Consider the following 24487-nt stretch of genomic DNA (forward strand, 5'->3'; position numbering starts at 1 on the left):
TCAACCATAGTGGAAATTCCAACATTTACTTTGTTTTTTTTCCCAGTTCAAGCATCAGCTCAGTGGGCACTCTGTACCAGGCACTACACGAGGCCTGGGGTTCTCCCAAATACACAACTCTTATATCACGTGAGCAAACCACACACAGGCCCACCAGAAGGAAAATGCCCACAGATAAGGTGGAATTAATGAAACTGAAAGCAGCCAACCAGCATATATTACTAGCAAAAACGGTGATGCTAGAAATAGACTCATGGACATAGAAAGCAAACTGTGGTTAGCAGGCAGGAAAAGGGGGATTAACAGATACACGTTAATAAATATAAAATAAATGACAAGGACCTACTATATAGCACAGGGAACTATATTCAATTTCTTGTAATGAGTTGTACTAAAAACAATCTAAAAGATATATAGATACATATGCATATGTTTATAACTGAATCTCTGCTGTACATCTGAAACTAACATTCTAAATTGACTACACTTCAATAAAAAATAATTTTAAAAAATATGTAAAAATAAAAGCAACGCCATTTAGAAAAAATAAAAGAATACTCTGATCCCATTAGCTGTAGGTGCTGGAGAATTCTGGTTACAAACACCAAGTCCACTGGATCACTCCAGCACTGGCTGTCACTCTTTCTGACCATCAGAGAGTCACTTGGCTTCATTGAGTTTCTTTTCTCTTCTGTGAAAGGCTTCAGTTTGCAACTAACGATGTATAGAATCTCATCATTCACAAACCCAACAATTAATGAGGACTTCCCATGGGCCAGGCTCTGGAAATATGAAAATATAGGGTCCGAGATATTTTCATGGTTAGAAGAAATTTATGCCATAAAGACATTAATTCTTCTTGCTTTGATACACTGATTCAATACAATTCTGTTTAGATTTCCTACCAGAATTTTTATGGGTAACAAGATAATTTATGCTCAGGAACAACCAAGAAACTTCTTTAGAACCAGCACTGGGAAGGTGTGTATAGGTCAATCATTTCCACTGGTCTTTCTGAAGTGATGAAAACGTTCTGGAATATTAATGGTTGCACCACAGTGAATATGCTAAAGCTGCTGAATTGTAGCATTTAAGTGGGTGGACTTCATGGTGTGTGAACAATATCACAATAAAGACGTTAAATGAAAAAATATTTCTTGACAATTATTTTTCCCTCTATACAACTAGTCTGCCCCACAATTTAAGAAGAACAAAAAAACCAAAACAAACCAAATTTTGCCAGGAGCTCTTTAGGACTGCAATGTCCCTGAGTCTCCAACGCCTCTGGTGGTGCTGTTCCTGTTAACAGACCCTAGCTGGGCTGGGCTAGTTAGGGACTGTAACTATCTTTTTAAGATCGACGGTCACACGTTTCACCCTGGGAGAGGGAAAGATGGAGGATGTCACAGCCTCATGCCTTCAGCTCATTTTTAACTGAATCAAGCCTTGCTTTCAACACTGTAATCCCTATCACTATAAAAACAGTGACATCATCAAGCACCGCCATCATAACACGTGAAAGTGTTCAAGGTACTTACCTGGGGCAGAAACACTGAGGGAGGAGACGGAAGCTCGCTCAGCACTGACGCTCCCTTTTCCCGACTCCACCAGGAGAAGCTGGGGTTCACAGCCGGAGGCTCTCAGCCCCGGGGAGCAGCGCCCACACCACTGAGCTGGCCCCCAGGGAGAGGGGAAGGGAGAGGAGGGCAGCCCAGGGGTCGCGGGGCAGGGAAAGCCGGGGGGGGGGACGCGGGCTGTAGCCCCTCTCGGAGGCCAGCCCCAGCCCCAGGCGCCCGCCCCCGTCCGGGTCCGCAGACCCCGCCCGCCCGGGACACAGCCCGCCTAGGGGCGGGGACGGGCCGGCGCCCGATGAGAGGCAGCTCGGAAGGAGAGGACTCGCGGGCGGGAGAGGGGAAGGGGACGCCAGCCGCGGACTGAGGGGAGCCCGGCTGGGGCGAGAGGCGGCAGGTGCACACTTGGCCCTGGACAGCTGTGGCCGGGGCGCCAGGGCAGGAGCCAAAGTCCTACCGGGCGAAAGAGCTGAGAAGCCTTTGGGGCTGATGACCGGTTCAGAGTTGCCGCTTCCAACCCTCGGTCCAGCTGGCACAGACTGCGCTTACGCAGGAGGGCCAGCGATCCTCTCTGGGTTCTGCAAGAGAAGGTGGGGAAGCGAGGGACGGAGAAGATGGGAGGAGGATGGGAGAAGGGGAAAAGTGGAGGGAGAGACATGGACAGGAGGAGCAGAGAGAAGGCAGGGATCTGGAGTGTGGAGGAGAGTAGCAGTGATGGAGAGAAATAGTTTTAACTCTGGGGGCATCCTGAAGGAGGCAGCAGTCCTGCCTCTGCACACTTCTCTAACCCTTCAAGGCCCGCAGCTCATATTTTACCTCCCTGGCCCAGCCCTCCACCCAAGGCCTCTGCAGGACCCCTACGGGTATCACACCCGTTGCCCCAAAGTGGAGCTGGGTTTCCTTTTGCTCTGGGAACCAAGCACCTGCAGGTATTGTCGCTCAGAACTACCTTGGAAAGAGTACATATTCCCCTTTTACACGCTGGGACACAGGCAGGCAAGATCTCTACCTTACCTCCACTGTCCCAGGTGTTGTGCTGGCGGGGACCGGGAGGTACAAGGTCAGATCCCAAAAGGAGCATACTGCCTGAGTTTTGGTGCATAGTCCCCATCCTTCCTGGGTAAACCACTCCCCACCCTCGGGGAACCATCAAGGGCACACAGTATGTCCCTGGGTGTGGGATAGCTGCCCTCAATTCCAGTGCCCAGCTTGCTAGGAAGATAGGAGTGTTACTGAGTCCAAATTCATTCTTCTTAGTGCAGGACAGGCCAGTAAGTTGGTAGACCAGGTGTTGGGGCATGGAATAGCAACTTTCTGTAGACCTAGATGGCAAACTAATGTCCTGGAAAACCATCTCCCCAAGTCAGATTTCAGTCTCCTTTCCTACGAGCTTGGTTTTTGCAATCTTCTTGATGTAGTAATTCTTTGTTGTTAGAATCCTTTGTTCTTGCAGCTATCTGCCTGGGTCAGATCCCTGTAAACCTCCAACAAAACAAACGTTATTTTCTATTATGTAACTTGTTATCTTTATATGAAAGGAAAAGTGTTAAAAATCCTTAAAGGACAGAGCATTCAAAATAGGCTCTCCTGTATATTTTAGGCTCTAGGCAACATTGTTTTACAAGCAAGATGAAGCCTAGGAGACAGAGCACAGGGTTAAGTCAAAGGAACAGATCTAATATGGAGTCAGATTTGTTCTTTTCTATTACCAGGGCAGAAGACACTTGAGGATTTAAATCCCTTTAAGTTAAAAATAAGTAATACTTTAAAGGAATTTACATACATAGGTCGGAATGTGCATAGCATATCTGGAAAACACACAAAGGATTGTAAACAGTGGCATCTCCAGGGAGGGCTGAAAGAAGAGAGGATGAGGGAAAACTTCTTTCACTTGTGTATTTTTGTGCTCTGTTTGAAATTTTTTAACCACATGCATGTATTTCTTTTTCAGTTAAAAAAAATGTGTAATTGAGCAAAGGAGTAGCAAGCTCAGCAAATACAGCAGCCATGGAATCACTGAGCCATCACTTTTGATTTCAGCCAGGAAGCATTCATTGACTCTCTCCTATGTGCCCAGTGCTGTTTTAAGACTTCTTTTATTATTTTTCATAAAATAATTTAGTGCTATTCCTCACCCCTGCCCATGGCTGGTGGAAAACCAACTGAGTTTTTATTGAGTTGTTTTCCAAGAAGTAGAGATCAGTTATAAACAGAACACATCTTCAGGGCAAAACAGGCGGAGTGGTTTTCCAGCAGGCCAGATAGCTATGAAGGATTTTCAACAGAGGCACACAGAGCCTGAGAGAGAAAGCCTCCAGGACCCTAAAAAAGCTGCCCAAACTGCCTTCTCCATGGCACTACTGAAATAGGAAAGAAAAAATCTGACTCCATATTAGATCTGTTCCTATGACTTTAACCCTGTGCCCTGTTTCCTAGGCTTAGTCTTGTTGGTTCTGCACCTTTTGTAAAACAATGTTGCCTAGAGCCTGAAATATACAGGAGACCCTATTCTCAAGGCTCTGACTTTGAAGGATATTAACACTTTTCTATTCACATAAAGATAACAAGTTACAGAAAAAAAAACAACATTTGTTTGTTGGAGGTTTACACGGATGTGACCCAGGTGAAGAGCTGCAAGAACAAAGGATTCTAACAACAAAGAATTCATACACCAAGTTTGCAACAACCAAGCATTCCCACTTCCCATTTTTAATATAAGAAGAGCCTGAAATCTGACTTGGGGTGATGGGTCCCCAGGACATTATTCTACCATTTCTCAGCTGGCTTTCCAAATTAAAGTCGCTATTTCTTGCCCCCAAAACCTGGTCTCCTGATTTATTGGCCTGTAATGCACGAGCAGAACAAGCCTGGACTCGGAAACACAGACATTGAAAGTACCCATTTGGTATATTAAATGACCTGCTTCTACTCATCTTCCTGACGTTTTATTCTCTTGACCACTCCTGCTATGTTTATGAAAAACCTGTCATGTGGACACATTTCCACCTCTAGCCACTACCCTTCCAGGTAAGAACTGATGCCAAGAAGGCAATGGAAGTTGCTAGAAGGTATTACCTGGACAAAATAGAGCAGAAGTGGGTTCTGGCTGATGTTCAGGAGCAGGCAGGAACACCTGACAAGATGTTATAAGTACGGATAGACAGCTGGGCACCAAAGGAGAAGCTTCTAAACTTCCATGAGGGACTTGTTGGATAGGAAGGAAAAGTCCCAGACTATAGCTCGGATCCCACCACGAGCTTCCTGGGCGAGTCTGGGCAAGTAATTTAAAATTTCTAGGCCCGTGCTGTCCAACATGGAGCCACCAGCAACATGCAGGATTATGAAGTTATTATGTAGCCAGACAGAATTATAAAAAGACATTTTATTGCAAAGGCCCAGCAGGTATAATATTTAAAAACGTTATTGGTTATCTTGATCTAAAGAGTTATTTTTCTATGTGTAGGTTTCTGTGGTTTGTAAGGCCTGTGACTAATGATTCCGTTACAGTGAAGTATTTTGAAATTATAAGTTACTGGACACAGTACCCTCATATCACAGTTGAAAAAAACTGATCCACATAAGCAAGGTGATCTGACTTATTAGTTATGAGCAGGGGCTCTGGGGCCAGCCTGCCTGAGTATAAATTCTCACTCTGCCTCCAGGGGGTTCTGTGTGAATCTTGGACAAATTATTGTTGTTTTTGTTGTCGTTGTTATTATTTGTGCCTCTTTTTCCTTACCTTTTAAGTAGCGAGGAATATGTAGACTCTATCTCCTACTGTGTTGGCAGGATTAAATGAGTAAACGTCTGTGCTGCCCACTTCCCTGGGTTTCAGCATTCTCCAGGCAATCAGTGCCAAACTCAGAGGCATTCTCCACTGTCTTCGTCAGTCTGGGATGCTGTAACAAATTACCGTGGGTCGGGTGGCTTAAACAACCAGCATATTCCTTAGGGTTTGGAGGCTGAGACTTTCAAGGTCAATGTATCCTTGAGAGGATTGCCAGCTCGAAGATGGCTGTCTTCCCAATATCTTCATATCCCAGAGAGCAGAGAGAAGCAAGCACTCTGGGGGCTTGTATAAGAATTCTAATCCCATTCATGAGGGCTCTACTCTCATGACCTCATTTTATCCTACTAATCACCTCCCAAAGGCCCCACCTCCAAATACCATCACCCTGGTAGATGGGGTTTCGACATATGGATTTTGAGGGGTTGCAAACATTTAGTCCACACATCGGCTAAGTCTCCCCAACATGCAGTCATCAAACCTGTAGCTAATTTCAAAGTAATATTTATGTCTCTCTGCCCATTTCCATTCCTACATCCACTATCACTGAAGCCCTGTTACATTTTATTCCTTATTTTTCTGGTAGAGATTTAATTGATTTATCTAACTCCAATGCTCCCCTCGCTCCAGTCTGCTTAACAGCCATGCCAGGTAGGTCTTCCTTAAAACACCTTCCCACTTCACCTGGTTGTTTTTTAGTTGTAAATGTCAGAATCCTCTCCACACCCCATCCTATACCTTTAATCCGTTACACTACGGCTCACTATGTTATTTTCCTCTTACCAATGTAAGAAATTTCCATAAGCTTAAGAGCTTAAACCAGCACAGATTTATCAGCTTATGGCTGTGGAGGTCAGAGATCCAACACAGTTCTCATTGGGCTAAATTCAAGGTAGCAGCAGGGTTCCTTCCTTCTAGAGGGTCTAGAAGAGAATGTTTCCTTGTTGTTGCTGTTTTTTTCCAGTTTCCAGAGGTCACCCACCTTCCTTAGCTTGTGCCCCACGACTTCCTCCATTTTCATGGTCAGCAGCCTTTCTGAACATTGCTCTATGGCTACAACTCCCTCTGATTTTAAACTCAGCTGGGAAATGTCCTCCATTTCAAGGACCCCTGTGATTACATTCGGCCCACCTGGACAATCCAGGCTACTCACCCTATTGTCTCATCTCAGGATCCCCTTGTCCCATCCCATTCAGGCATTATGAATGTGGCTGTGACACTCACCTTGTGTAACATTTCCTCTCATGAGCATTTTATGGTTCAAGGCACATATGGATGACTTTTTGTTTTTCTTCCTTAGCCTTTCTACATTCAGTATGTCTGGTGAGATTATATGAATCCTTTTTATTTGTCCCCCTGCACTAATCTTTAATAATGTATCATGGGTTTAAAATGCTAACTGATAGACAATTTAGAAGACAGAAATCCTCTAAGATTTTTGTCCTAAAATATCTGTCATGCATTTTGCCATGTACAGTAACATGTCACAGGTGGCTACCCTGTGGCCGGGGAGGGACATGATTCTGCCATAACACTCCCCTCATTCTCACCAATGTGCTGATCACCTAACCAAGGACCTATGCTCCCCGCTTCGCTCACTTCCTCCTCCTTTCCATTGACTACCCTGTTCCCATCGCTTCCTTCATTCAGCACATCAGGATTTCATGACCACATTCTTCTCTAAATGGAATGGGTATCTTGAATCTAATGTCTGACAACTGTTCTTACTGTATATGCACACACTGACCTGCACATAACCCCGTCCAGCTCTTTATTTTCCTAGAATCTCCCAGAGGAATCAGTTCCATGATGATGGTGATGATGATGATGATACTGACAATGATGACAGGGACCTCTCAAGGATTCTGATAAAGAGGGAATCAATAAAGGGAGGGAATCATTGCAAAATTGCCCCAGAGACAGGCTTAAAAGTAAATAACTGCTGTAGTGTTTAATGAAATTGACTAATATTTAACTATTTTTAAAACTTTTTATCACTGAATTTAAAATTTTAACGGGAATTCTCATTCACCAGTAACCAAGATTCAACTCTAGGACCAAAGTCTAAGGATTTCAATCTTCTAACAAATTGTCCTCTAGCCTTTTAAACACGTGATCCTTTTAAAAAGCTTAGTGCTGGGCTGAAAATAAGCAGGATTCATATAATCTCACCAGACAAAGTGAATGTGGAAAGACTAAGGAAGAAAAACAAAAATCCATTCATAACGTCTTGAACTTCACGTTGCTCACAGGAGAAAATGTTAGCCAAGGTGAGCGTCACATCAACATGACGCCTGAGTGAGATGGGGAAGCTGATCTTCCTCATCAGACATTTATCCTGATTTGTTAGATGCCAACACAGTTTCCTCATTGGATTTGCTTCTAACAAGTATGGAAGAATTTACGTTCTACCAAAAGCAGTCTAAACATTTTCCCCTGCTGTCAGGTCTCTGGACTGAATGTCCCCACAAGAAGGACATGAATATGTTTCATAGGGAATTCTTCCTGAGAAACAACAGGATTTTCGAGGGAAGAACTGCAGGCCCCCCATGGAGGGCTGGAGGAGTGCTAGAGGGGGCACTGGAAAAACAGCAGGAGTGAGTTCAGATACAACCGCTCAGGTTGCCAAAGACAGCATTGCTATCTCTGAGGATATGACATTCTCCCAAAAGTTCCATGAGTGAAGGTACCTGTGAACACTAAGCAGGTTGTTAAGAAACGGCAGCACATAATTTGCGTCACAGCTCAATTACAGTATGTTTTGATATTTGGAAAATAATTAACCCATTTTCCTTTGAAACTGCAGCAGTAGCAATAGAAATAAAAAAGGCTGAGCCGTCTTGGAGACAACAATCAATAAACAATTCTAAATCTGCAGGATTCCTTGACGATATGCAAGCAATGAGCTAGATGTGTGCTGCAGATACCTCTTACTGCAGGGCTCACTCCTGCAAAGCATAGAACTAGTTTTCTCAGCAGACAGAGGGAACCAAGTCAAGATTCCAAATCTTGAGAGATTTACTATATGGCAGGAAAGATCACACAAGTACATCCAGCCAAATATGAATAAATGTAATCAAATATTATCAAATGTGATTGGAGCACAGATGAAACAGAAATTCCTTTCACCTGGGATCTAGAGAGACTTCTTCAGAAAATGTGGCTTTGGAGATAGCCAAAGACATGGGTGGAAATTTGGCAGAACAGGATGTAAGGAATTTTAAAACTGATTCTAAAATTCATATAAAAATTCAAAGGATCCCAAATATCCAAAACAATTTTGAACAAGAAAAACAAAGTTGGAAAACTTGCACTATCTGATTTTCAGCCTTTTTTTTTTTTTTTTAAACTACAGTAATCAGAAAGTATGGTGTTGGTGTAAAACAGGAAAATAGAATAATGGAGCAGAATAGAATGTTCAGAACTAAACCAACACTTATATAGACAATTGATTCTCAAAAAGGATGCAGTGGAGAAAGGATCTTTTCAACAAGTAGTGCTAGAAGAATTAGATAGTGATATGCAAAAAAAAAAAAAAAAAAAAAAGAACTTTGATCCACACCTCACAAAATATACAAAAATTAAGTCACAATGGATCATAGATCTTAATAGGAAATCTAAAACTATAAAACAGCTAGGAGAAAAAGCATAGGCTTAAGCTTTATGACCTTGGGTTTGGCAAATATTTCTTTGCTATGACACCAAAAGTATAATCTATTTTAAAAAGAAACTGATAGAGTGAACTTTATCAAAATGAAGACTCTTCAAAGCTGTTCTAAACACTGCTAAGCAAATGAAAAGACAAGCCATAGACAGAAGCAATTTGCAGATCATATATCTGATAAAGGTCTCTCTTTGTATCTGATCCAGAATAAAGAGGTCTCAAAACTCAATAATAATGCAAACACCTGAATGAATGAATGAGGCCAGAAAACACACTTCAGTAAAGATATCCAGATGGATAATAAGCATATGAAAAGATGCTGATTAAAGATGCCATTAGTCATTAGAGAAATGCTTTTAAAAACCACAGTGAGATACTAGTACACATACATACAAGAATGAATACGATTAGAAAGACCGACCTTACAAAGTGCTGGTAAGGAAGTAGAGCAACCAGAGCTGATACACACCACAAGGAATTTACAATAGTACAACCATTTTGGAAATGTCTTTAACAGTTTCTTTAAAAAAGGTAAATACCTATCTACCATATAACCCAGATATTCCTCATGTGGTGCTTTAGAAAAGAAAAGCATATGTCCATATAAAGACTTGTAACCAAATATTCACTGCAATTTTATTTATAATAGCTCAAGTTGTAAATAACCCATGCATCCATCAAGAAGTAAATGGAGAAACAAATGATGGTCTATCCAAACACTGCTCACAACAAACTCTTCAGTAAAAACTCAGCACTAAACAATACTCTGCTATAAGAAAAATAAGCTATTAATACAGCAACACAGATGACTCTCAAAATAATTACACTGAATGAAAGAAGTCAGACAACATAGAGTAGATACTGCATTAATCCATTCATACAAGGATCTTGAAAATGCAGACCAATATGTTGTGATGGAAAGCAGATCAATGGTTTCCAGGGGAAGAGATGGGGAGGGAGGGAGGGACAACAAATGGCAGGAGAGAAGCTTTGTGGGTGATGGGTATGTTCACTCTCTTGAATGTGGTCATGGTTTCTTGGGGATATACTTATGTCAAAACGTATTAGCTGTACACTTTATACGTGTGAAAATTACTTTGCCAAGTATACCTCAAAGCTGTTTTAAGAAAAAAGGCACTTCAGTCCTGATCCACCTCAGCGCCTGATTGGAGCGACATGATCAGTCCCTCACCCTGTTTGCCTAACAGGAAGGTAGAAAACCTCTCACGGAAAATAACATATGGATTTTTCATTTGCAATGTCTGCCATGTAATAAAGAATTTCAAGACATGCAACATGTCAAGACTATATAACGGATAATATGAGAATAAGAAACATTAGACAAAGGATGCAAACCCCCAGGTGATGTAGGCATCAGAGTTACCAATAAAGGCTATAAAATACTTTTAATATATTCAAGAAAATAAGGAAATTATGGGAGAATAGACAACAGGGTAAAGACTTTCACCAGAGAAATATACTGGAATGTATTTTTAAGAGAAATCAAACAGATAATCTAGAACTGAAGCTTTCAGCTCTGGAAACAGGTAAACAGAGCTAATTAGGATCCATTTTAAGTAAAACTTTCAGTAATGCCGGGTAAAATACAACAACAAATGTAACACAGAGCTAACTATGGAAAGAGAAGTTCCCAGGTGACAATACAAAGAGGACACTTAAAGCCCAGAGTGGTAATCTTGTGAGCTGATGCCACCACACCCTGGAGGGAAGGGGTTTTAATCTGCACATAAATAGAGATACAATGTCCATTTAGGAAAAAGGGTCCATACCAGATGTAGAAGACTCTTCCTTTATATCTATATAGTCAGAGACAGAGATGTAAAGTGGCAGCAGAGGTCACAGTGACACAGGGCCCTGGGCCAAGGAGTGTGAACACCTCTGCAAGCTGGGAAAGGTAGGAAGACGAATCCCTCCCTAGAGCCTCGGTGTGGAACGTAGCCTTGGCCACACGTTGGTTTAAGCCCACTGACAATGACTTTGCACTTCTGCACAAAAGAACAGTGAGATGATGAATGTGTATTGCTTTAAGCCACTGAGTCTGTGGTCCTTTGTTAGAACAGCAAAAGGAAAGAAACTCAGGAACCAACATGAACATGAACCCCAAGCTGCCTGCTGTGCTGGCAAGAAGTTCTTTGTCTCTGAACCTGGGGGAGTCTCCTGTCTTCTGGCAGCATCCACAAACTACCTCATGCTAACTTGAGAGCTTGCAGAGGGTTCAATCTTAACCCGGCACAGTTCTTGATATTTAGTTAATAAAAATGATGGTGTCATCATGGGTATTTTTCCATCTTTTAAATACCCTTCAGTCTTCTAATAAAGCTACCTCTAATTGAGAGACAGTGTAAATAGTTTTCAAACTTCATAATAAATAACTGTGGTTTTATTTGGTTACTTAAATTATGATTAATAATATTCACATTAGTAAAAGTTATTAAAATCAACATTGTTTAATGAAAATATCATTTCTTTTTGCATGAACATGTATTAACTACAATAAATGTTCCATGCTTTGTTCTACGATTTACTGTTAGAGACTTAAAGAATAATATTTTCCTCAAAAGATATTATGGCAAAGGGATTTCTTTTGGTGCAACAGTTCCTACATCAAATCTGGTGCATGGCTCAGGCCACTGGGAACCTAGAGATGATAGATATTAGGAGGCATTATAAACACAAAATGATTTTTAAAGGAATTAAACAACTGGATGTGTGAAAACAAAGAATCTGAGAATATTCTAGTGAAATAAATGTATTTTTCAGCTTAAGCAAGACACTGGGTGAATAAATCTAAAATGAAAAAACCACCCAGAGATCAGCAGTGAGTCATGCATGCAGTGTGACTGATCAAAACCAAGTTGTTTCCAAACCAGTGTGCAGGCTTGATGCCTTCATGAATCAAGTCTGTGTGGCACCAGGCCATCTCGAATACATGTTGATGAGGTATTTATAAGCCCTTCACCATCCCAGCACAAAGCCCACACATGAGCCACAAGACCATCACCTACACATCTGCAAAAGACACAGCATGGTGAATAGCACTTTTCTTGTTCAGTAGCCGGTGGCAGGGCACTGTGAGCAGACAGAGATACAGGGACACAGAGACACAGAGGCACTTCCCCTCACTCAGCTGATAAACTTCCGTGCATTCCTGGGGACAGGATTGTCATAAAATGCACCATGGATTGATCCTCCTCCTAGGAAAGGAACGGTAGGTCTGTCCTCAGGTTGGAGCAAGGGTGGCCGGAGGATCTCAGAAGAGCTGTTTCAGCACAACCAATAGAAATGTCTGCCACCGTGACCAGGAGAGACAGGTCTCCTGCCATCCCGGTAGGCACTTGGGCTCCTGACAAAAGCTGGGCTCAGTAAAGGCTTGAGTAGAAGGCACAGACCTGAGGGATGCCCCAGCAAGAGACAGGAGGTAGGGCCTGGTTTATGCTGCTCTGGGTGTGTCCCAGCCTCATCCGAATACGAAATCAGAAATTTGCAAAACAGCAGAGCTGGGATGGATCATCTACTCCAGACTCCTCACCTTACAGTTTAAAGGGTGGCAGCCCTGGGAGGCAAAGCAACGTGCTAAAGGCAGAGCGTGGAAGTGGCAGCGCCAGATGAAAAGCACCATGGCAACCCCGTTCAAGGCCGCTGACACTGAGGACGGGGCCAAGGTTTCCAACGAGGAGAATGAGACAGTGTAAATACTTTGTTCCCCCCAAAACCCCAAATGTTTACTAAGGCACAAAAACTCACCTTAACTAGCTCTCTTCTGAGGGGGCTCTCTTCTGTCTCCGTCTTTCTGTCTGTCTCCATTTCTCTCTCTCAGACACAAACACATACAATTTTGTGACAGGGGACTTCCTGCCATACAAAGACAGACTTCACATCTTCAGAGAAACACTTGACAAAGCACATTTCCAATTCAAGTCTTTGTGTGAGGTCTGGGCAACTGGCTTATTTTCTAGAACAATCGGTGGTTCCAAAATCAGGAGATCATCTTCCCCAAAGGAAGAGTTCTGGTCCGTGTTGATGAAGCTGGGGGTGTCACATTTCATGAGCCCGTTAGGCTCCTTCTCTGGCCACCTGCTGCATCTGATGGCTTCCTGGAGCCGAACATCACTGTCAAGGGCTATGGTTGGGATACCAGCTTTGGCCTTGTCCATGCGGTCCACTTCATTGACGTAGCAGTGAAAGAGGGACCTAGATTCGTCATTGTGCTGCCAGAGAACCCCTTGGGCACCAGCGGTCTTCCAAAGTCCGACACAAAGCTGTTCAGTCTGAATCTCTTCTCGGGAGACTCCGCATTGCAATAAAGAAAACCAAAATAAAAGATCGCCCACACTCTAGCTCGGTGACCTGAAGACTTATAGTTTTTGATATCTGCTGAGAGCAAATCCCTGCACAGAGCATGCTGACAAGCACTGGAAGTGAGAGACATCACTTTCGAACTCATACAATTACACCCAAGGCAAAAGTCTCGTGAGGGCCCTTGGACCATCCTGAAAAAACATCGCTCCCTGAGAATCCTCAATACTGGTGCATCGCACACCAGTGTTTCTCAGTGGGACACTCAGATCATCTTCATCAGAATTAGTTAAAGTGCTTCTTAAAATGCAGAATTCTGGGGTGCACACCCTCAGAGTCTCCAGAATTAGGGACCGGCAGTCTGTATTTTCATAGCCACCAAGATCACTAAACATGCTCAGGTTTAGCACCGCGGTCTACATCGGGTCACCTGAGCATCGACAATGCTGTCTCATGGGGTGGGGGGGGTGCCATATGTGTCAGTGTGCTGTCCTACCCACGTGTCTCCCCTGATTCTCAGAACTGACAGTGCAGTCCCATTGGGCAAGAAATACCACCATTTCACAATGCATACGCAGGGCGCCTGACTGACAGATACAATCAGTGCTAGGAAAGGGGACAAAACTCAGGTTCCTCATTGCTTGTTTCACTTACTGTGGGACAAATGATCAATTCAAGGGTAATAAATCAGTGTATGAGTGAATAACATGACTCTCGTTAGTCCCACGAGTGCCTGGAAGAGCGAGCCTGGGCACACTGAGAATCATAACAGCCCATCTACTTAATTGTCATCCTCCCCAGATTTATGTAAAGGTCACTTCCACCCAGGCAGTGACCCCTGAAGGGCAAGAATCATGTCTGAACACACTCTCAAATCCAGAACAGAACCTGACAACAATTAGGCTCTGGGGTCTGTGTTTAGCGAGTGTGGAATCTCAGTGATGCCAGCTCTTAGACCTTGCCTTCCCTTCCCACCCCTCACGATATGGCCCTTATGACCAGCTCTCCCGGGGCTGGGGCCACGGAACCCATTTACAGGACTGGAAGAATCTGATCATATAAACCATCCCCCAGATTATCATCAAGAGTCACCTGCATTTCAGGGATCAGTAATCCCAGAAGCTTTGCAGTTCAGGCAGGTGAGGGATTTTTATATCAGCTCTGTCTTCTACTGTGACTGCCTGGGTGACATCAGACAAGGAATTCTCAAAAGCCTGAGCTTTTCCTTTCAGGAATAATCTAAATAACAAATCTCGTTGACCACTCAACAAGTGTGATGTGAAGATCAATGATTTACACAGGAGTACAACATTCACTAGGTCATGGATTTAGAATCAGAGAAAAATCATTTGAGAAAGATTGACAGAATGTAGCTTTAATGCAAATTTAAGTATTCTTACCTTTCAGTAAATCATCTTCTTCCCCAACTTATCACTTCACCCAAGTTTAAAAGATGTTTGAGAACAGGGATGAGTGTGCCAGCAATCTGGGACCCAATAACCTAAAATGTCACCTAGGAAAAAGAGGGGAGTAACACATTTTTAAAAAGCATGGTGAGGATGGCGGGGCCATCCCCCAACTCCAGACTAAGAAGCTCTAAGCAATACATTTCCTGCCTGCCTGGGGCATCAGCTGATGTGAAAACCCGCCCAGAAACCTCACTGTCCAGCAGCTCCTCCGTAACACAGGCTACACTTTCTCAGAATTAAGAATTGGGGCCAGTAACCACTTTGCTGAAGAATAAAGACAAAGAAGAAGAAGAGCGTTCTGCCCCTCCCCAGGGGAGAGCCCAGACCTAGGGCTGCATGCACTGAGCCTACCTCCCAGGAGAAGGATAAACTGGAGAAGGGCGTCCTGCGAAACTGGGACAGCAAATGTTGAGATGGGAACAAATTGACCGGCTGGCCAGGGACAGCCCCCTCCGTCGCTGCCTTGGCGGCTGCCTCCGCCCCCTCAGCACATCCTGCCCACTTCCGGTGGTTAAGCTGTCAGGGAAACAGTGCTTTGCGACCTGGGGCAACAGAGGCTGCCCCCAGGCCAAGCTGCGGGGGAAATGGGATCTAAACCACCAGCTCCCAAGCGGCAAGCTCCATACCCCCGCCAACAACCCGCCGCCCCCGCAGCCTACAGCACCCCCGGGGCAATATGTCCTGGAGAAGGGTGACCCAGGAATGAGGGGCAGCAGAGGCCACCCCCACGTCAGGCCTCCAGAGAGATGGGAGCTTATCCTCCAGCCCGCCAGGGGCAGACCCCCCTCCTCTCCAACCCTTGATGTCACCGCGCCCACCTCCCAGGAGCAACCTGACCGGGTGTGGGGTTTCAGGCTAATCTTGGGCGGGAGAGGCCGTCCCCAGGCCAGGTCAGGGGAGAGGAGAAGAAGTGGCCCCATTAGGCGGGGCAGCCGGCCGTCGCAGCTGCCTCTGCCCCTCGACAGCATCGCGCCCGCCTCCCAGGAGCAAGCTGACCTGGAGACGGGCATCCGGCTTCTTGGGCAGCAGAGTACGCCCCCAGGTTTGGCCGTGGGGAAGAGGAGAGCAAATTGACAGGCTCCGCGCTGCACGTCCTCTACGCCTGCCGTCGCCTCCCCCACACTTTAAAGGCACTTCCCAGGGCGCCCCTCCCCCAGCAGGCTAAATGGGACAGGTGTGTCTGGTGATCTGAGGCAGGAGAGGCCACTCCCACACCAGGCCATCGGGGAGACGGGAGCCAATCCACCAGCTCCCCAAGGCAGCCCCCTACCCCCACAGCAGCCACCGCTCCTGCCCCCTGACCTCACGGTGGCCGCCTCTAGGGAGCAGGCTGACCTGGAGATGGACGTCCGGCGAACTAGGGACAACAGGGACCGCCCCCAGGGCAAACCACGGGGAGAAATGGGAGCAAATGGACCGGCTCCATGGGAAAACCTGCCGCTGCTGCCACCACCCCCAACGTAACACGCCCGCCTCCTGGGGCCAGGCTGACTAGGATACACGTGTCTCTTAACCCAGGGCAAGAGACACCGCCCCCAGGACAAGCCGCGGGGAAGATGGGAGCAAATGTGCCCGCTCCCCCGCTGCAGGCCCCCGACCCCCGCCACCCGTGCACCCTGACTACCCTGCCTCCCGCCCCCAGCAGGCAAAGTGGGAAAGGGTTGTCCCAGGACCTGGCGCAGCAGAGGCCGCCTGCAGGCCACGCGGCACAGACATGGGAGCTAATCCTCAAGCTCCCCCGGGGCAGCCTCCCTATCCCCGCAGCCACCACCATCCCAGCCCCCTGACTGCACCGCACCCATCTCCCAGGAGCAAGCTCACCTGGAGTCGGACCTCAGGCAAATCTCTGGCGGCAGAGGTCGCCCCCAGGCCAGGCCGCGGGGGAGAGAAGAAATGGAGCAGCTCCCTGGAACGGACCCCAACCCCCAGCCGCCGCCGCCGCCGCCGCCTCCCAGGACCAAGCTCACCTGGAGACCGGCGTCCCGCCTCTACGGCAGCAGAAGCCGCCCCTGGCTCCGCAGCGGGGGAGAGCGGAGCGAATTGACCGGCTTCCGTGCGGCAGCCCCCCTATCCCCGTGGGCCCTGCACCTTAACCACACCGCCTCCACTCCCCACTCAGCTTGCTGAGTGGGACAGGTGTGTGCAGCGACCTGGGGCAGCAGAGGCCGCTCCCAGGCCCGGCAGCCGGGAGAAGGCAGCTATTCCATCAGTTCGCCAGGGGCAGCCCCGCTCCGCCCCCTTGCCGCTGCCACCGCCCACTGACCTAACCGCCCCACCACCCAGGAGCAAGCTTACCTGGAGTCCAACATCTGGCGAATCTCCGGCGGCCAACACCCCCCCAGGCCAGGCTGCAGGGAAGAGAAGAAATCGACCGGCTTGCCCGGGCAGCCTCCCACCTACCGCCGCCGCCGCCGCCGCCGCCGCCCCCTCCGCCACCCCAGACCATTGCACTAATCTCCCGGGGTCAGGCTGACTGCGAGGATGTGCACTTGCCTTCTGACCCTGGCCACGTGCCGGAGCACCTTCCTGAACCCCTACACTCCCTGTACCTCTGCACCCCTGCCACTCTCTGCCCTTCCGCACTGCCTGCACCCCCGCATCCCCTGAACTGCCTGCACCCTCCACAGCCCCTGCACCCCTGCCACCATTTACACCTTTGCACTGCGTACACTCCTGCACCCCTGCTTGTCCCACACACCACCTCTTGGGCCTGTGGCAGAGTCTCTGCTGTTAGACCAATGCACAGGAACTCACATCTTTGCCAGTATATGATGCATCAGTGGACGTCTGGGGTTGGCTGCAGGAAGGTACATGTTCCCGGTCACTAGCCTGGGCCACTAGGGTGATCTCTGTGAGGTCACCCAGGACGGGCTCAGAGATGCTGTTCTCTGGGAAGAGAGGAGTTGAAACCGGTCTTGAGGGCAGAGCTCTGCTCACCAGGTCGTCCACGCTTCATGTTTTACACAGGGTTTCGGAGAAGTGAAATTGATCCGGCCAAGTAAGACCGGCCTGCTGTGCGCCCACCTCAGTCCTGGGCTCTGAGGCAGACCGACTGGCTCCCACCATCAGGACACAGTTTGGGCACCTGAATGGTCCCTTGGAGGCATCCTATCACTTCTCAGGAAGAAGTCTGGCTGCTTCCACCCTATGGCCCTCCCTCCCACTGTGCTGGCCTCAGGAAGGTTCCTTATTTGGGGAAGAATGCAGCCCACCCCCTAACCCACCCCTCACCTTTCTCTAACCCAGGCTGGTGCTTTCTCTGCCCTTCAGAGTCTGGAAAGCCATTTCTCTTCAGGTATGTCCCTTCTGAGATGGACTTGCTTCCACTCAATTCTAGGCGAGGATGCACCATGGAATGCACTGGGTAAGAGAACCAAAATAAATAGTTTCTTCTGTGAGGTTTTCTGTTTATCTACTGGGGCTGGGCTGTGTGTAGTTTGCTACAGCTATTCGTGCGAGAGGCTAAAGCCACCCGTGAGTCCTTGTTTTCATCTCCCCGCTGTCTTTGTGTTTTCCCTAGACACTCCTGAGACATTTACTTCTTTTAATTTTATTCCTGTTATTACACAGGGGCCCTACTGACATGGAGGTAAGGTGTTGGGGGAGCGGGACAGAGCAGGGCATCTGTAGTCCTGTGATTAGTTCTCATTGAGCCTGTGCCCTGAGCTGTGACCTCCACAAGTGTGTCTCTTTCCCCCACCCCAATCTGGGTGACACAGAAGGTATTTCCCTTCCCCCAGGTAGGTTAGGCTCTGGTAAAATAATTTCTCATAAAAAAAAATAAAAACACAACCCCCCACAATGGAAGAGAATGTTCTGGGTGTATTTCAATAGAGCTATTTTTTCCTTTCCTGGCAGGAACCATGAGGAGTTTTCCTATGATCTTCACTCTGAGAACAGGAAACGGTCCTGGAGGTAAAATGCATGAAAAAGAGCAGGGGGCCCCTCTGACTGGCCCCCTGGAGTTGTCACACTCGGACTTCCCCACGCTGAGCCTCCAGCTGGCCTCAGGGACCTGTTAAATCTGCCTGCCCCCGGGGTTCTTACAAAAGCGGGTTCTGCCCTGGGAGCTGTGACTCTCCAAGCCTGCCCGGCTGCCTCTCTGTGTTGGGAGCAGCTTTCCCCCTCAGTTTTCTTGTGGATCTAAGAAGAGCAGTGGGTTTGCAGCTCCCTCAGCTCTGGTGTTGTTTTCAGGACAGAAGGAGCAACTTCTGAGCTCCACACGAGCTGGACCAGAGGCTGGAAGCCTCCCCTCCTCTGCCTCCATGCAGACAATCAGTGGCTGTGGTTCTGGCCGAGTTTCTGAAGATGTGGATTTAAACACACACATCCCAGCCCCCACAGGAGCACACAGTCCCATAAATCCCTACAACTTCCACTGGTAACTACGGAACTGATGAGGACACGGGTTTCGGGGCTGCAGAGGCCTGACTGCATGACTTTCTCAGTGGCCTATTAATGTGGTTGTTATGGGCCTTGTCTGAAGTGTCTTGCTTACCGCACCTGGTACATGGGAAATATAAAATAAGTACTAGAACCTCCACTTTTTCTCCCTCTTGGGCCTTCCAACCTAAAAAGTAATACGTGAACTCAGACGGCCTAGTCACCACAATGAGGTCCGATCAGCCCGGCTCTCCTGAGTGATGGACACTGACTTGCGCATTAACTTGGAACAGTAGGGGGACCGCCTTCCTCTAACTGGGCCTCTCCCCACACCAGGCACGCCCTCAGCTGAGAAGGGGCCAACTCCCCCATTGAGGTTTGTGCTGGTGGCTTCAGTGTGACCTGGCCTTGCCGGGAGATGAAATTGCAGTGAGGTGGAGTGTCAGGAGGAGGGGGGGTCCCTGCTGGGGCAGCAGGGGGCCCGGTAGCACCCTGCGCAGCCTGGTGCCTGGGGCTCCCCAACATCTCCTACGGCCCCCGGGTCGGCTCTGGTCTGGGCCACTCCATGCACCCTCCCAGTATCTTTTCATTAAGTCCCTTTTTTGCTTTTATCAGCCAGAGGTGGCTTCTGTTGCTTGTTCAGTGAAACAGTGCATCAGGAAACCAGACTATTTCTAAGATCAGTAAAATACGAACTTTGGTCAGCTCGCCGGGCAGACCGTGCAGCACAAATTCCCGCACAGGGCTGTGCAAATGCCTTACGTGAAGGGTCCTCATCATCTGTCTTCAGAGATACAGAAGCTCGTGGTTCCGGTAAAACCTCAGGGAGGGATTGAGGAATCCAAAGCTGGTTGGTTTCAAAGACTAACCGGTCAGAACAGACCCCTGAGCTGTGGTCAGAAGCCTGGCTCAATGTCACGCAGACTCAGCACCCTAATGTCCAGTGGGGCCGGTGCTGTTTCCTTTACAGGCTCTCGTTGGGGAGTCACTGTAGCCCCTTACACTCAGCAGGGAATCCAGCCCTCTTAGCCCCCACCCTGAGTGTTCCATGACACAAATCTCGGGAGTGTTTAATTTTCATCTTTGTTTAGGAGGATGAATGTGGGGCAAGAGGAGAGATAAATTCACACTTAGTGACACCAAGTCACAGCCAGTACCTCTTCCTCGGAGAGCTATGTGCTCCCACAGTGGTGGCTGGGGGCCTGGGCAGAGACCCTCCTCTGGTCACAGAGGGACTCACTCCTCTGACTGCAACTGATGGGTTGGACAACCAATCCAGAGGGGACAGAGCATCTTTCCCGGGAATTTGGAACTGACACACAGAAATTAATTTCACTCATCTGGGGATTGGGAGGAGGGTGGGAATCAAATGAAACCAGAGCAGTAGAGAAAGTTACAAGTGAATGAGAGAGACAGAGAGACTGAACTTGTGAGAGTAAATAGTGTGAAGGAAGGATTACAATCAGGGTACAGAGGAATTCCAGCTCCTGGCAGTCTAGTGTGTCCCAGCCCATCAACAAACCTGCGGGATGGTTAACATCATTCCAGTTTTGCAGATTAGGAAACAGGCTGAAAGAGACGGGGGTTGGCTTTGGGTGCACAGTTAATTTAATTGCCACTGGACCCCTCACTTCCCACTGCCTGAAGGCACCATGATCCTCACAGGGACCCTGCAGTGCTGACAGCCTAGCACCCTGATCAAAGGGACCCTGCGGGAGTGGGAACCTCTCTGAGTTTGGAGAGTTCCCTGCACCGAGATTCCATGCATCAGCCGGCTCCCGCTCACCCCAGGTTAACGTCTCCCCAGCTGTGTAGTCCCCCGAACCGCTTCCCTCCCTGCCAGGCACCCCCGTTCTTACCACCGAGTGTACTGCAGGAATTCAGGCACAGGGATGCCCAAAGCAACACGAGCCCACCGGCTGTACAAACAGCAGACTCCCAGCCCCACCTGCGCTCCATGGGGATAGTAGGTGTCCTCACCTTTCATGTACCTAAGGCAATCTGTTTCTTCAGCTGGAGGCTATAGAGAAAAATAAAAGGTCCAAAACATTGTTCAGTGAGGAATTCCTCCAAGGACCTGACTTCAGTGTCTACAAACAGTTGTGCTGGCCGCTCTTACCCCCGGACATTGGGTGAGGTGGATTATTGATCAGCACAATCGCCGGTGGCCCAGCTCCTGGGCTTGGCTGCCCAGAGGGGGCTGGGGGAATGGGTAAGGCCAGGGCACTCAGGAAGAGCACAGAGGACCTGACATCTCGCCTCCGCAGTTGTAAACCCTTCCCCAAATCTCAAGGCATCGGACAGAGTGCAGCCACCACAATAATGAGATGTTCCCATCTCTTCACTCACTCCTGTTGGTTCACTTACGTGCTGAGCATCCACTGGGTCACAGGACATGACACACAGGATGGCCGATGGGACAGGCTTGGTACTTCCCCCTGGATCCTGTTCAATCTGATGGAAGAATGATCACTCATAAACGGTTTCTCAAAATGATACATAGACAGGAGACAAACTGCAGAGTGAATCAAATTTTAAAATATAAATGAAGATCCCCCAGTCTCCCCGCCTAAGGTTAACAGCATAAAGAAAATAGATCTTGCCTTTGATCACCAAGGAAGTGGTCACCCTCTCTCAGGAGGAAAGGAGAGTTAATCTTTGAGCAGGACACAGAAGTGCTCCATCGAATTGGACCAGGACCTCTGCTTTCATTCAGCAAATCTGTATAAGCTCCTACTACTTATGGGAATCTAGTAACTATACCCATTCCCAAGGCTCTTGGGCTTTATTAGTCAACAAAATAGACACGACTCCCCATCACTGGGGGCTCAGAGTTTTAGCAGAGAAAACAGGCAACATGATGGGGGTAGCAAGAGCTTGGGGAAAAATAAGAGTGATATGAGCAAACTCAGGTGATTGTTGTGGGGTGGGAGGCAGGCAGGAGGGAATAAGGCAATCCTGGCAGATCTCAAGGAGTAATGAACTTGAAGCAGAATAGATCCGGAGGAAGAAGGAAGAGCCGGAGCCAGAGGCCCCCAGAGTGATGGGGAGAGTGTGGGCGGAGAGGCAGAGCAGGCCGGGTCCTCGAAGACTTTGGGACGACTTTGGCTCCTAATGGAATGGTGACCCTTTTAGTGAGTTTTGATGGGATGGGTGATGTCCAATTTATGCTTTTGTTTTGAGTTTTCTTGGGAGGAGGTTAATTTATTTATTTTAGTGAAGGTGCTGTAGTTTGAACCCAGGATCTCATGCATGCTAAGCATGCACTGTATCACTGAGCTACACCCACCCCCTCAATGTATGCTTTTAAAGGCTCCCTCTGACTCTGTGTGGATGAGATTGTAGAAAAGCAAAGATGGAAGAAGTAGGCTAATTGGTGTCCAACAAGGGGTTGAAGGTGGCTCCTAGGAGGGTGGGGAACAGGGAGTATGTGGTTAATGATTTCAGAGTAGCCAGAATTTTCTAACAAGCTGGATTTGCTGTCTGTGTGTGTGTAAGAGAAAGAGAGAGAGAGAACATGGTTCCAACATCTGGACCTGGAAAATGGGATGGATGTCCTCTCCATCCACAGGGGATGGGACAAGATGGGGCTGAGCAGGTGGAAAGGGGCTGGAATCAGCTCAGTTCTTCAATGTCATGATTAAGGAGTCTATTAGATATTGCCACAGAAATGCCTAATAGGTAGAGGAGTCTGGGGGTTTTTTTCTTTCTTTTTAACATTAAAAAATATAATTTAAATGTATTAATTTTATTATGTGAATGGATTTGGAATTTTATTTCATGCCAAGGTATATGTTATAATAGCCAAATGGAAAATATATCAGAAAAGGGGAGAAATGAGGGCTTTCACATAAACTGACTGTCCATAACGTAGGTAAAATTTCAATGAAACAGTCTTCAGTGCAAAAACCTCATCTTGGTGTTACATAAAATTAAATGAAAAAGGACTATGTTGATGTATCATTATTTCATGTTACATAGTAGCCCCAAACTAACACACTGTTTAACTATGAGGCTTGTAGAAATACTATTCACTTTATTGACATAAATACAGAAATGCAGAAAGGTTCTAAGGTAGAATAAGCATCTTAGTGGAAATAATAGAGATCTGAGTATTTCACATGATATGTATGGACTGATTCAAAATTTGGAAAAGTAATTTACACAGTAGAACATATGTATGAATGTGAAAGCAAGATGAATGAAAGAAAAAGAATATGAGTATCAGGGAGAGAGTTCCAAATGGAAAAGGCCAATCAGGGAGTTTTGGACAAATCGGGAAATTGATGGCATGTCAATTTCCAAGTCTGGTTGCTTCCACCAAAAGTATAGCAGTGAGATAGAGGAGAGACCCAGGACCCAACTCCGAGGCACATTCGCAGTAAATATTTGGAAAAAAGAGGAGACGTTGGCAAAAGACCAGCCAGTGGATCGAAAGCAGAGCGATGGGCTGGAGGCCAAGTGAAGCAGGAACACGGGGGAGGAGAAATGGAAGAGCTGGGTCAAATGCTGCCAAAGGGCCACGCATGATGAAGACTAAAAACTGACCACTATATTTAGCAACGTGGGGTCACTGATGGCCTTGACAGAGCAGTTTCCATAGAGCGAGGGATCAGGGGGAAAGCCAGAGTGGGTGCCAAAGGGAATGGCTCAAGAGAATATGCAGACAGTGAGTTTAAACGACTCATTAAAGATTTGCTGCAAAGACATGGGGTGGCAATTGGTGGGGGCCAATTAGAGTCAAGGAGTGCTGTTTGTTTCTTTTAAGAGGATGGACTTTTATATACTGATAGGAGCCAACTAGCAGGAGAACAAAATAGATGAGGTAGTGACAGAGAGGATGGATGTGGGAGTGACAGCCCGGAGAAGATTGTATGGATGGGCCCCCTGGTGACTTTTGGATGATCTGGCTTTCGATGTCACCTGTAATAAGAGGTGGGGCAGCGAGAGTGAGGTCACAGACATCAGAAGGCGAGCGGATGTGCTGGGAGTTGCTGGTGAAAGTTCTCTTCTGTTGGCTTCAGTTTGCTTGGTCAAAGTAGAAAAGTAAACTTACCAGCTGAGGGACGAGAAGGAAGAGTTACTGGAGTCATGAGCAGAAGATACAAAAGAGCCTTCAGGGACAATGGGACAGTGAAAAGAGCAGAGGGAGACGGGGGGAGTGTGCTCCCAGAAAGTTACGTTTTATCTTTGAGGTCCCCAAGTGTTGGATGTGTGATTGCCCTTCCTGCTGTCTACGAAATAAAAATTGAATATGGTTCAGGGAAAATGCTATTTCATTCTAAGAGGCTGCCTG

At 47.2% G+C, this 24487-nt stretch overlaps 1 protein-coding gene across 50 annotated transcripts in view; it reads right to left on the minus strand.

Annotated features, from left to right (window-relative positions):
• LOC141575936 (uncharacterized) overlaps positions 1-24460 on the minus strand; it is a 145458-nt gene extending 120998 nt beyond the window's left edge. For 31 of the 50 annotated variants that reach the window (XM_074357693.1, XM_074357678.1, XM_074357677.1 and 28 more), the window contains exons 1-12: positions 24115-24457; positions 21559-21645; positions 21051-21211; positions 20714-20760; positions 18040-18168; positions 17563-17696; positions 17104-17156; positions 15160-15324; positions 14740-14852; positions 12788-13331; positions 5311-5470; positions 1539-2259 (exon numbers count right to left, since the gene is read on the minus strand). In XM_074357693.1, coding sequence (XP_074213794.1) covers positions 14849-14852; positions 15160-15324; positions 17104-17156; positions 17563-17696; positions 18040-18168; positions 20714-20760; positions 21051-21211; positions 21559-21645; positions 24115-24156 — 822 coding nt within the window. In that variant the 5' untranslated portion in view covers positions 24157-24457 and the 3' untranslated portion in view covers positions 1539-2259; positions 5311-5470; positions 12788-13331; positions 14740-14848. Of the gene's footprint in view, positions 1-363; positions 783-1538; positions 2260-5310; positions 5471-7105; positions 7224-9626; positions 12238-12787; positions 13332-14739; positions 14853-15159; positions 15826-16629; positions 17157-17460; positions 17697-18039; positions 18169-20713; positions 20761-21050; positions 21212-21558 lie in introns of those variants that run through there. The other 19 variants (XM_074357709.1, XM_074357706.1, XM_074357713.1 and 16 more) reach the window with 19 other exon arrangements.
• Positions 24461-24487: the final 27 nt, after the last annotated feature.

This window comes from Camelus bactrianus, chromosome 34, assembly GCF_048773025.1.
Source record: "Camelus bactrianus isolate YW-2024 breed Bactrian camel chromosome 34, ASM4877302v1, whole genome shotgun sequence".
Classification (NCBI taxonomy): domain Eukaryota; kingdom Metazoa; phylum Chordata; class Mammalia; order Artiodactyla; family Camelidae; genus Camelus; species Camelus bactrianus.